Raw genomic sequence first — 11,672 nt, 5'->3', positions numbered from 1 at the left:
AGCCAAAGAATATTTGAAGGTATTAGCAGTTGAGCTGTCAATTCAACCACACCTGGAGATTAATTATCTGCAGCAAAGTGATTAGTAGCAAAGTAGTATGATAGTTTTGATAATAGTAGCAGAAGTAACGGTGACGATAACAGTGATAGCAGTTTTGTAGCAAGTGTAACAATGATGATAGCAGTAGTAACTTAGCAGAAACAATATAAGATAAATTTGTAGGCATTGGATCGGTGACTTTTTGGATGATATTCATCATGTGATAGTTATAACCTAGGGCGATACAGCACTAGCTCCAGTTCATCGATATAATGTAGGCATGTATTCCGTAAATAGTCAAACGTGCTTTATTAAGAGTACTTGCATGACATCTTTTGTCCTACCCTCCCGTGGTAGCGGGGTCCATATTGGAAACTAAGGGATAGTAAGGCCTCCTTTTAATAGAGAACCGGAACAAAGCATTAACACACGTGAATACATGAACTCCTCAAACTACGGTAATCACCGGAAGAAGTCCCGGTTATTGTCACTCCAGGGTTACCGGATCATAACACGTAGTAGGTGACTATAACTTGCAAGATCGGATCTAGAACATGGATATAATGGTGATAACATAAACGGTTCAGATCTGAAATCATGGCACCCGGGCCCAAAGTGACAAGCATTAAGCATGGCAAAGTCATAGCAACATCTATCTAAGAACATAGTGGATACTAGGGATCAAGCCCTAACAAAACTAACTCGATTACATGATGAATCTCATCCAACTCCTCAACGACCGGCGAGCCTACGAAGGAATTACTCACTCCCGATGGGGAGCATCATGGAATTGGCGATGGAGAAGGGTTGGTGATGACGAAGAATGAATATCCCCCTCTCCAGAGCCCCAAACGGACTCTAGATCTGCCCTCCCGAGGAAGAATAGGACTTGGCGGCGGCTTCGTCTCGTGTATCGTGATAATTCTTTTTTACCTTGATTTTTTCTCCGAAAATAGGATTTTATAGCGTCAGTTTCAGCGTCTGCGGGGCCACTAGGTGGGGACAACCCACCTTGGCGCACCAGGAGAGGGGCGCGCCCTGGTGGGTTGTGCCCACCCAGGGGCCCCTCTCCGGTAGGTCTTGGCTCCAGAAATTCTTATATATTATATAAAAATTCCTTGCAAAGTTTCGTTCCATGCCTAGAACTTTTATTTCTACACAAAAACAACACCATGGTAGTTCTACTAAAAACAACGTCAGTTCGGGGTTAGTTTCATTCAAATCATGCAAATTAGAGTCCAAAACAAGAGGAAAAGCGTTAGGAAAAGTAGATACGTTGGAGACGTATCACTGGCCCACCAGAAAACCCTCCACCTCCCGCACATTTTCGGTTAGCGCGCTTCAAAGCGTCAGCACCCGCATTCATGCCCGGCTAGAGCGGACGCGACCGCTCACTGGCGCCGGCATTGAAGCGGTGCATCGGCCGAGAGAGCATCGCTCACACCGCTTCCCAATGAAGGTGGCTGCCTCGCGTTCAAATGACATGATGGCCGGTCATCCGTCCGTCTACTACCCCTATTGATGGCACACGGTTGCTGAGGCGTCTCCTTTGGCACCACCCGCCCGTCCATCTGTCGTCCATCGGTGCTATATAAACCATTGCCTCGGCCATAGCCAAAGTTATTCCTCTCTGCACCACTCCCCGCCATGGATCCCTCCACCGCCAAAGCTCTCTGAGACGGGCTGACGTCGTAGCAGAAGAATGCCATGGCCGCCATTGCTGCTGACTAGTAGGATGGCAGGAAGCCAAAGGACGCCTCCAACAACGACGTGCAAATGAAGGACGCCTTCAACGACAAGCCAGCGACACCCTCCTCTTCCTCCGTAGCACCCTCCTCCTCCGCTCCACCCTCACATAGACCATGGGTTAGTACACAAAGCGTAATGGACAATGCTTACCATACCATGGGGTCACTTGATCCCTTTCGGTACATCTTCTACGCTTTGCGTGTTGATCAACTTGATTCACACTTTGACTTAGTCTTGATCAACCTTGTATCATGTCTTCTACATGACCAATCTTTGGATAATTCCTTGAATAGCACCTTGGTCATCTCATAAACTCCTTGAAACCAACACATGGACTTCAAGAAATGCCTATGGAAAAATCCTTCAAATATAACTCAAGGCAGCCATTAGTCCATAGATATTGTCATCAATTACCAAAACCATACATGGGGGCAACGCATGTTCTTTCAGTCTTGTATCACTGTACTTACATTAACAGCTACTCCCCCCATCCCATAATATAAGAGCATTCGTACACTACAATCTTATATTATGGGAAGGAGGGAGTGGTTCATTGTGTAGCATTATGTTGCATCTTATCTGCCTCGCCCATCATTTACTAAAAAATATCAGATCTGTATTTAATCTTACCAAAAAGTTGAATACACAGACAATGCTGGTGTAGAAGTGTAGCCCATTGCTCTTGTCAGTACATTTTGTCCTGTAACGCTTGTACTTAATTACATTGATAGGTAGTTGATTATGTAGCATCAATCTGCATCTTATCTTCATTATCCTTTATCCCTTCTAGTATTATCATATCTACAATTAGTCTCTACAAAATGTAGAGTATAGGAAATGCTTATGAAGAAGATTCCATGATGAAATTCTTGAGTTATACTTCCCTTGACATGGAGAAGGGCATTATAGAGACGGCGTTAATTGTTAATGTAAGTCAGTCCTTCTAAAGCCTTTATCCTCAACTGCTGTTTAATTTGCTCATACTCCCTATCGTTTACTACTGTTTAGTTTGATGTTTCTATCAAAATGCATGTTCGCAACAATCGTAGGTTCCAAGTTTTAGTCGTAAAACCAAATTCCTTATTCATACCATGCACATTATTCAATACAAATCCAATGATTTTCTTTAGCCCTGCATGTATGCTTGTTTTGTTGATCGATAATCCAGTGTTTGGTGATGCAGCCCACATTTGCACCTCGTCATTTCCTGCTTTTCTTACTGATCTGGTTGATGATATGAACAACATGCCATGCACATTAACCAAAAGAGATACAATGATGGTATTTTGCCCTGCATCTATGCTTGTTTTGTTGATATGTAATCCAGTAGTGTGGTGCAGCTCCCTGCATTATGAACAATGCCACATTATGCTATTGACATTTTGAACTGTCTCTTTATTTTCTAATATGAAATTGGATGGAATTGATAGCATGGTTACCATCTTTGTTTATATATGTGCAAAACTGTCATCTGTATGCTTGCTTCAGGGTGCTATGCCTGATGGCATGCACAAGTCTGGTGAAGGTTGTGAGACAAACCCAACATATACTGGGGCAAAGAAGGCAAAACATCTTGAAGATAGCGAGAGAACCCCAAAGTCATGTCTTGATGCAGTGTTCAAGTTACTCGAGACTAGCAGTCACACAAGCTCATAGAATTCGCTGCCTGAATCAGTTCGGCTTCTTCAGTCCCAACTTCAAGCACAAAGGCATTCTGCAACTCAACTTCAACTTGAAATCCAATCTCTAAGGAAGATCGCAGAGAACTCCAATGAAAACCTCATTGCTAAACAACTACAGCTGGAAGATATGACCAACATGCTAGGCCGGTCTCACTCCCTTTCCTAGCTTCTTGCTGATGTCGCTTGAACTACGCCAGTATTTCCCCAAAGAGGAAGGGATGATGTAGCACAACTACAGTAGGTATTTCCCTCAGTTACGAAACCAAGGTATCAATCCAGTAGGAGAACCAAGCAACACTATGTAAACGGTACCTGCACACAAAGAACAAATACTTGCAACCCGACGCTTATGAGGGGTTGTCAATCCCTCTACGGGTAACGGCACCAGAAATTGTCAAGTTGACGGGACAAAAATTGTGGTAGATTGAATAAATAGATCTCGATAAAACACGAAATAAAAGATGCAAATAAAAAGTGCAGCAAGGTATTTTTGGGTTTTTGGAATAATAGATCTGAAAAAAGCAAATAAAAGTAAATATCAAAGCAAATATGATAAAGAATAGACCCTGGTGCCATAGATTTCACTAGTGGCTTCTCTTAAGAAATAGCACACGGTGGGCAAACAAATTACTGTTGGGCAACTAATAGAAAATCAATAGTTATGACAAGGGAAAACTTTGTTTTTGCCACTCTAGTTTTTGCCAACTTCACTTATGCCACCCTAGAATTCAACATCTCACTTCTGCCACTCTTAGATTTTGACAATATATCACAAATTCCATTCCGTTACACATCCGTGAGTTGACCGTTTACTCTAGCCAGTTGACCAAGAAAGGACCTGTCAGTTTTTGCAAAAATGACATTAGTTACCCTTACTGACTTCTGGGGCCGCTTTGCAAGTGACCCATACACAAAACTCTACACACACAAAACTGTACACACACATGAACCACACCCGCCCCGATTCCAATCCCCATCCAGAGAATGACCTAGCCGCATCCATCCATGCCGCCGCGTCCGCATGCCCCGGCGCGCCGCCGCCGCATCCACACCCCGCCGTCCGACGCCGCATCCACTCCGTGATGCCCTGAGCTTGCCTCGCCGACACAACCCGCATCCATGGTCTCCCCTCCGAGGGGACCTGCTCTAGAATCGCCGACGCTTCACGCATCTGCGGCCTCCCCTCCGCGGCTCCCTTCATCAGCCTCCCTCCCCGACGCAGTCCACATCGGCGACCCCCCTTCCCCCCCTTCAGCGTCTCACATGGGATGGAGGGAGTCGCGCCGCCGGCCATGGCGGCAGGGGCCTCCCTCCTCGACGCGCTCCACATCGGTGACCTCCCTCCCCCCCCCCTTCAGCGGCTCACACGGGATGGAGGGAGTGGCGTCGCCGGCCATGGTGGCAGGGGCCTCCCTCCCCGACGAGGTCCACATCGGCGACCTCCCTTCCTCCCCCTTCAGCGGCTCACATGGGATGGAGGGAGTCGCGCCGCCGGCCATGGCGGCAGGGGCGGCCCAGAGGACCTCAAACCTACTGGTTCCTCTCCCTGATGGGCAAGTGTTCAATTCCTCAAATACCTGATGTGTAGCATTTGATCCATTAGAAGTAATTTTGTTGTTGTGCTCCTGTTACTCATTGGAGTTTGATCTATTGTACACATGCCCTGGTTTGTCTATTGTACACATGCCCTGGTTCATTAGTGCATAGTTAGACCAATTAGGGATTCGTGAGTGAAGCAACTAGTTTAATAATTCCTATGAGATGCAAGAAGATAGTTCATTTGTTTTTTATGGAAGTTGCTAGTAGGGGATATTGCAAGTAGAGTTCCTCTAAAATATATTGCAAGATGCTAGTCTGGTCATGGCATTGGTACATATATGTCATACATACATGCTGATTGCTTAGTGTAGCACTAGATAATGGAACAATGCGGAAAAAAGATTATTTTGATCAGTTTTTTCCATGTCATATATGTTGATGGCTTAGCTAGCTAGCCTAATTCCACACTTTTTTGATGTCCAATTTGTGTCAATGTAGGTCAGAGCTGCCACCTTATAAGCTGATTGTGACATAGGGGGCACGTTCTTACAAGAATTACAAGGGCGACCAGTGCATGGTGTCTTCTTGGATCTGGGACATACGTGTAGAGAGGCAGACCAGTTATGATCAACTTATGGGGCTGATGCAGAGTAAATATCCATGGGGACATGATGAGGGTGTTGTGTTTTCAAAGTGGAATAGTAGCAACCAATATTTTGTGCTAGTTCGCAATGATGAAGATGTGGTCAGCATGTATGATGAGAATGAGGAAGACAAGATTATTAAGATACTTGTTCAGTTCTGCAAGAATGGTGAGGAGGAGAAGTTTGCTCAGAGTTTGCTTCAACCAATCCGACCTTCTCCAGGAAAGGAAGTGCCCAAGCTCATAGTGGAAGATTTAACTCAGAAATCTGAATATGAGTATGAGATACCCGAGGAGAACTTGACAAGGCAAGAAAAATCTAAAGAGGGCTATGAAGGAGAGGATCACGTTGGAATAGATGAGGAGGACCAGTACCTTGATGGCGACGAGCAGGAAAATGGAGGTGAGCAAGCCAAAGATGGTGACCATAAGGCAACCGAAGATGTTTCCCAAGATGTCGAGGAGGATAGTGTTGAGCATGAAGAGGATAGTGATGATCATGACGAGGATAGTGATGGAGGGGCTGTTAGTGATGAGGATAGTGATGGGGGCATAGTGTACAATATTCCAGAAATTAGTTATGACAAGGATGATCCACCTATGACAAAAGGGGCATTATTTCCCTCTATTGAAGAGTTCAGAGTTGCACTTGCTACACATGCTATTTTCAACGAGTTCAGTTACAAAATTGATAAAAGTGATCAAAAGAGGGTGAGAGTTTCTTGTTCTTATGAACCACCGGAAGGGAGAAACCCATGCAAGTGGAGGGTGAATGGTTCTACCTTATATGATGACAAAACAGTAATGGTGAAGAATGAACCCAAGATGCACACATGCCCCAGCACGCAAAGATATGGCAAAGTAAAGGTTGCTAAGAGGAAGTGGATTGCTGCTAGAGTGACTGATTGGTTGAAGGGTGATCCAAGTATGATTAGCATTGCTTTGAAGAAACGGTTGCTCGAGAAATACCATGTCGATATCGATTATCAGAGAGTGCTTGCAGGTAGGCGCATAGCCTTGGACCAGATATTTGGCAAGTGGGAGGACAGTTTTGAGTGCTTGCACAACTGGCAGGCTGAGGTGCTTAGGAAGTCCCCAACAAGTATTGTAGTGATAAATCACAAAGAGATCGAAGGGCATCAACGCTTCACAAGGGCATTTGTGTGTTCTAGAGCTTGCATTGATGGATTTCTGTTAGGATGTAGACCTTACTTGAGTGTTGATGCCACTGCCTTGAATGGGAAATGGAAAGGACAGCTTGCGGTTGCTTGTGGTGTTGATGGACACAATTGGTTGTATCCAGTGGCTTATGCTGTATTTGATTCAGAGACTAAAGAGAACTGGGATTGGTTCATGGAGAATCTCAAATCAGCTATTGGCACACCAGAAGGCTTAGTCATATGCACAGATGCATGCAAAGGGTTGGAAACAGCAGTGCATACTGTATTCCCAACTGCTGAACATAGGGAATGCTTTAGACACATGATAATGAACTTCAGAAAGAAATTCCATGGCAAGGTTTTTGAAGAAAATCTATGGCCAGCGGCATACACATATTCTCCTGCCAAGCACAAGCATCACATGGACAAAATTATGGAAGCCAATCCGGAAGCTATCGCATACCTTGATGAGTGGCATTCTAATTTGTGGAGCAGAAGTAAGTTCTCTACAACATGCAAATGTGACTATGTCATGAACAACATAGCTGAGTCATTCAATTCGATGATTAAGAAATTGAAGGGGTTTCCTGTTCTTGAATTATTGGACTCTTTGAGAGAATGGCTAATGGTCAGATTTGAAATAAGAGCTAAAATAGCGAGAAGATTTGTACGTGGACTTCTAAAAATTCTGCCAAGGATCACCAACATGATGAACAATAGATCAAGGGGGATAGTGTTAGTTGGGATCTCTAGAAGTGATGACTTGAAAGCGGAGGTTACTATAAAGATCCATGGCTATAATTGGAAGCACTGTGTAGATTTGGAGAAGTGGGAATGTACTTGTAGACGTTGGCAAGTAACTGGACAACCTTGCCTACATGCCATTGCATTCATCACAAGTATTAGAGGAGGTCGAGGGATAGATGACTATGTGCATGAGTACTACTCTGTGAAATCATTCAGTAATGCATATGCGAAAAATGTGCCCACCATGACCAATAAGAAGCAATGGCCAATGGTCGATGTTGGGTTCAAATTGCACCCTCCCGTGTTGAAAAAGGCTACTGGTAGACCTAGGACACAAAGGATAAAGTCAGCCTTTGAGAGCATATCGAAGAGAAGACACAAGTGCAAAGAATGCAAAGAATTTGGGCATATGCTGAAGACATGTCCAATACTTCATCCTGAACGCAAGCGAAACGGGTAATTGCTAGCAAAGAATTATATATATGCATGTGAACCTGTTGTTCAGATTTTTGGTGGTCCATATGCTTGTGAACCTTACCGAGTTAAATCTGCTGATCTAGAATAGTACATATACATGTGAACCTGCTATACAAATCCATCATGTAGTCTAAATGCAATGAAATGTATAGTCTTAACTTAATTCTCTATCTGAAAACTGCTAGGAAACGAAAAAATGTTGAGCCTCAAGACATAGAAGACATAGAATCCAATGCCATAGATGCTGAAACTCTCGGCACCAGCAGGTAAACATTCTTGTTTTGCTTCAAATAGTCCATAGTGGTCTAATTTTTCCTATTGCAAATCTGCATTTCAACACTCTTGTTTTCATTCATTCTCAGTTCTAAAAAGCCGAGAAAAGGAGGTGGTAAAAGGGCAAAGCCTAGCCCAGTTTCTGAAGCATCTAAGAAGACTTCTGCTACACATGATAGTCCAGCAAAGAACACAAGAAGCAAATAGTGTCCTCCATCGAAGAGCATAAGAAGCAGAAAGAAGTTGTGAACCTTCCTGTGCAACTACATGTTATTGTGGAGCACTATGCATATGGAACCTTGCTGTGTAGTTGTGTAGCTGATGCAATTGTAGGTTATTTTGTGGAGCACCATGCATATCTGAGCCTTGTTGTGTAGATGCAACTACATGCTATTTTGTGGAGCACCATGCCTTGCTGTGTACTATGTTCAGCTTGTCATGTGGTTAGACCTTGCTGTACTTTGCTCAACTTGTGTGGAGCTTGCCTTTTGGGTGGTCAATATGCATGCGAACCTTGCTGTTTAAATTAGATGATGGATTTGTACTCCTATGAAGTAATTTGTTAGTATTGATAATGGCCTAACCTCTTTACTATGCTACTGGTCATGATGTAATTATTGCGCTTACTTCTGATCAAATAGTGTATTTATGTGTAATTATGTGCATTGTTATATTTTTAAATAGGTCATGCCAAAATTTGTAACACATCAGCTTAGTGTATTTAGATGCTCTCATGGCAAAAGTAATATTTGGCAAAAATAGGAGTGGCAAAAGCAAAACAAAAAACCGAGGGCAATATGGTCTTTTTCCTGCTCTGTTTGGTCAAAATGTCCATTGACCTAACAGAATGGCATTTGTGATACATTGTCAAAATCTAAGTGTGGCAGAAGTGAGATGCTGAATTCTAGAGTGGCATAAGTGAAGTTGGCAAAAACTAGAGTGGCAAAAACAAAGTTTTCCCTTATGACAATATCCAAGGAAATGATCAATATATAGGCATCACGTTCAAGATTACTAGACCGACTCCTGCCTACATCTACTACTATTACTCCACACATTGTCGGTGTACTAGAGTAGGGGTACCCTTGTACCCCGAACTTGTGCACGGGCAGTCGCAGCGTCCCGCGGCAAGGCCTGCCAGTTCGCCGCCAAGATTCCTTGTGGTCCCTCTGAAGACCATTCAAGAACAAAGTACCCGAGACGAGACCCCGGCAAGAGGAGCTTGCCGGGAAGAAGGCAAGACCCCGGCAAGAGGAGCTTGCCGGGAAGGCCATCAGAAGCGTCCCAAGACCCCGGCAAGAGGCGCTTGCCGGGAAGGCCGTCCGAAGCATTCCAAGGAACTTGCCGCGGCGCGCTACGCGCCCCGACAAGGCCCGGCGAGCGACAAGCTCCCGGAAGCGACAAGTCGACGGCCGCGGCAAGGCGCTTGCCGCGGCAAGCCCCCACTCCACGCCCGCGCTCCAGCACATCCACCCACGTGTCGCTCCGGGGCCCCTCCCGAGCGCACGTGGCAGGAGGCTGTGCAGCTAGAGGCGTGCGGTGGCACGCAGGCGCTGATAAGACAACTACCGTGGCAAGACGGTGGCGTCCCTAGCGGTCCCTTTCGGTGCTGTCTAGGCGACACAGACGGGCATTTAATGCCCTTGTCCCCTGCCGTCAGGGTTAGGTATGATAACACTGTAGCAGCTAGCTGTGCCTACTACAGCACCTAGTTGTGCCTACCCACGGCATCCTTTCCATTTTTGCCCTTGGCCCCCGTTGCTCTATGTCGGTAACCCCTTGAGTATAAAAGGAGGCCCGTGTGTAACGTAGAGGGGGTCGGCCACCTCGAGAGCCCTCGCGAGACTCAGCAATTCCACACACTCACGCTCGCTCCCGAGCTAGAAATCAATACCAATCCACAAAGCAGGAGTAGGGTTTTACGCATCCTTGCGGCCCGAACCTGGGTAAATCACTCGCGTGCTTCGCCTTGGTTTACTCCTCGCTCGACCAACCGCCTGTTTGCTTCGCCTCGATCTGCTCTTTGCGCAACCTCCGCCCCCTGCCGAACCAAAAGGGACCCGGTCCGCCGGTCCCATAGGTGCCCGTGGATCAGAAACCCCGGCATCTCTGACTCACAGCTTGTCGTCCGCCAAGTAAACAAGAATTATCAGAGTCCGTTGATGGAAGCTTATGTCGACGAAGTGAGAAAGCTAGAAGAGCGCTTTGACGGCCTGCAAATGGAGCACGTTCCGAGAACTCAGAACGTCATTGCTGATGGCCTGTCAAAGTGCGCCGCACTTAAGTTACCTGTGGAACCAGGGACCTTTGTGCTCAAGCTGACTCAACCGTCCATAACACCATCAACTGGACAAAGCAAGAAGAGGAAGTTGATTCCTGGTGACTACCTGCCGGCAGAGCTTCCCGAAGCCGCCGCCAAGAAGGTCCCCAAGATCAACACCGAAGGCGTTGGTGAGCCAGATGCTCCGGCAAGCCCTAGGGTTTGTTCCGTTGAAGCTGAAGCTCCCGGCAAGCTTGTCGCGGGATATCACGCTCCGGCAGAGACACAGCTTCTCGCCGTCGAAGCAGATATTCCCGCAGCAACCTCCAAGATCAACGCCAAGAGCGCCGGTGAGCCAGATGCTCCGGCAAGCCCTAGGGTTTGTTCCATTGAAGCTGAAGCTCCAGGCAAGCTTGTCGCGGAACGTCAAGCTCCGGCAGAGACACAGCTTCTCGCCGTAGAAGCGGACGTTCCCGCAGCAGCAGAGTTGCCTTTAGTCCCTGTTGTCGAGCTACAGGCTCCAACATGGGCGCATCAGATTGTCCGTTTCCTTCAGACGGGAGAACTTCCCGAAGAGCAAGAAGAAGCCGAAAGAGTAGCTCGGCAGTCAAGTATGTACCAGTTCGTCGACAAGACGCTGTACAGAAGAAGGCTCAACGGAGTGAAATTGAGGTGCATTCCCCGGGAAGACGGACAGAAGCTGTTGGCAGAGATACACGGAGGCATATGTGGTCACCACATTGGCGCAAGAGCACTCGTCGGCAAAGCATTCCGGCAAGGTTTCTTCTGGCCAACAGCCCTCCAGGATGCAACTGCACAAGTAACCAAGTGTGAAGCGTGCCAGTTCCATTCCAAGCAGATACACCAGCCAGCTCAAGCTCTCCAGACGATCCCTTTATCCTGGCCATTTTCGGTCTGGGGGCTCGACATCCTCGGCCCCTTCCCCTGAGCTGTCAGGGGCTTTGAGTACTTGTACGTCGCAATCGACAAGTTCACAAAGTGGCCGGAAGTGGAACCAGTGAGGAAGGTGACCGCACAATCAGCCGTCAAGTTCTTCAGGTCGATTGTTTGCCGCTTTGGGATCCCTAACCGGATAATCACCG

The 11,672-nt window shown here is 46.4% G+C and overlaps 1 protein-coding gene across 1 annotated transcript; it reads left to right on the top strand.

Annotated features, from left to right (window-relative positions):
• The first annotated feature begins 4,821 nt into the window (after positions 1-4,821).
• On the top strand, positions 4,822-8,883 carry LOC125516689. The gene is made up of 3 exons (XM_048682053.1): positions 4,822-8,015; positions 8,222-8,302; positions 8,399-8,883. The coding sequence occupies exons 1-3, from the start codon at positions 5,584-5,586 to the stop codon at positions 8,514-8,516; spliced, it is 2,631 nt and encodes an 876-aa protein (XP_048538010.1). The 5' UTR covers positions 4,822-5,583; the 3' UTR covers positions 8,517-8,883.
• Positions 8,884-11,672: the final 2,789 nt, after the last annotated feature.

This window comes from Triticum urartu, chromosome 1 (assembly GCF_003073215.2).
Source record: "Triticum urartu cultivar G1812 chromosome 1, Tu2.1, whole genome shotgun sequence".
NCBI classification, from domain to species: Eukaryota; Viridiplantae; Streptophyta; class Magnoliopsida; order Poales; family Poaceae; genus Triticum; species Triticum urartu.
This window is presented reverse-complemented; position numbering and strand designations above follow the sequence as displayed.

Coding starts and splice junctions, on each gene's coding strand:
- LOC125516689 (XM_048682053.1), top strand. CDS start 5,584: ATGGTGTCTTCTTGGATCTGGGACATACGTGTAGAGAGGCAGACCAGT. Junction 8,016..8,221: donor CCTGAACGCAAGCGAAACGG/GTAATTGCTAGC, acceptor GAAAACTGCTAG/GAAACGAAAAAATGTTGAGC. Junction 8,303..8,398: donor GAAACTCTCGGCACCAGCAG/GTAAACATTCTT, acceptor ATTCATTCTCAG/TTCTAAAAAGCCGAGAAAAG.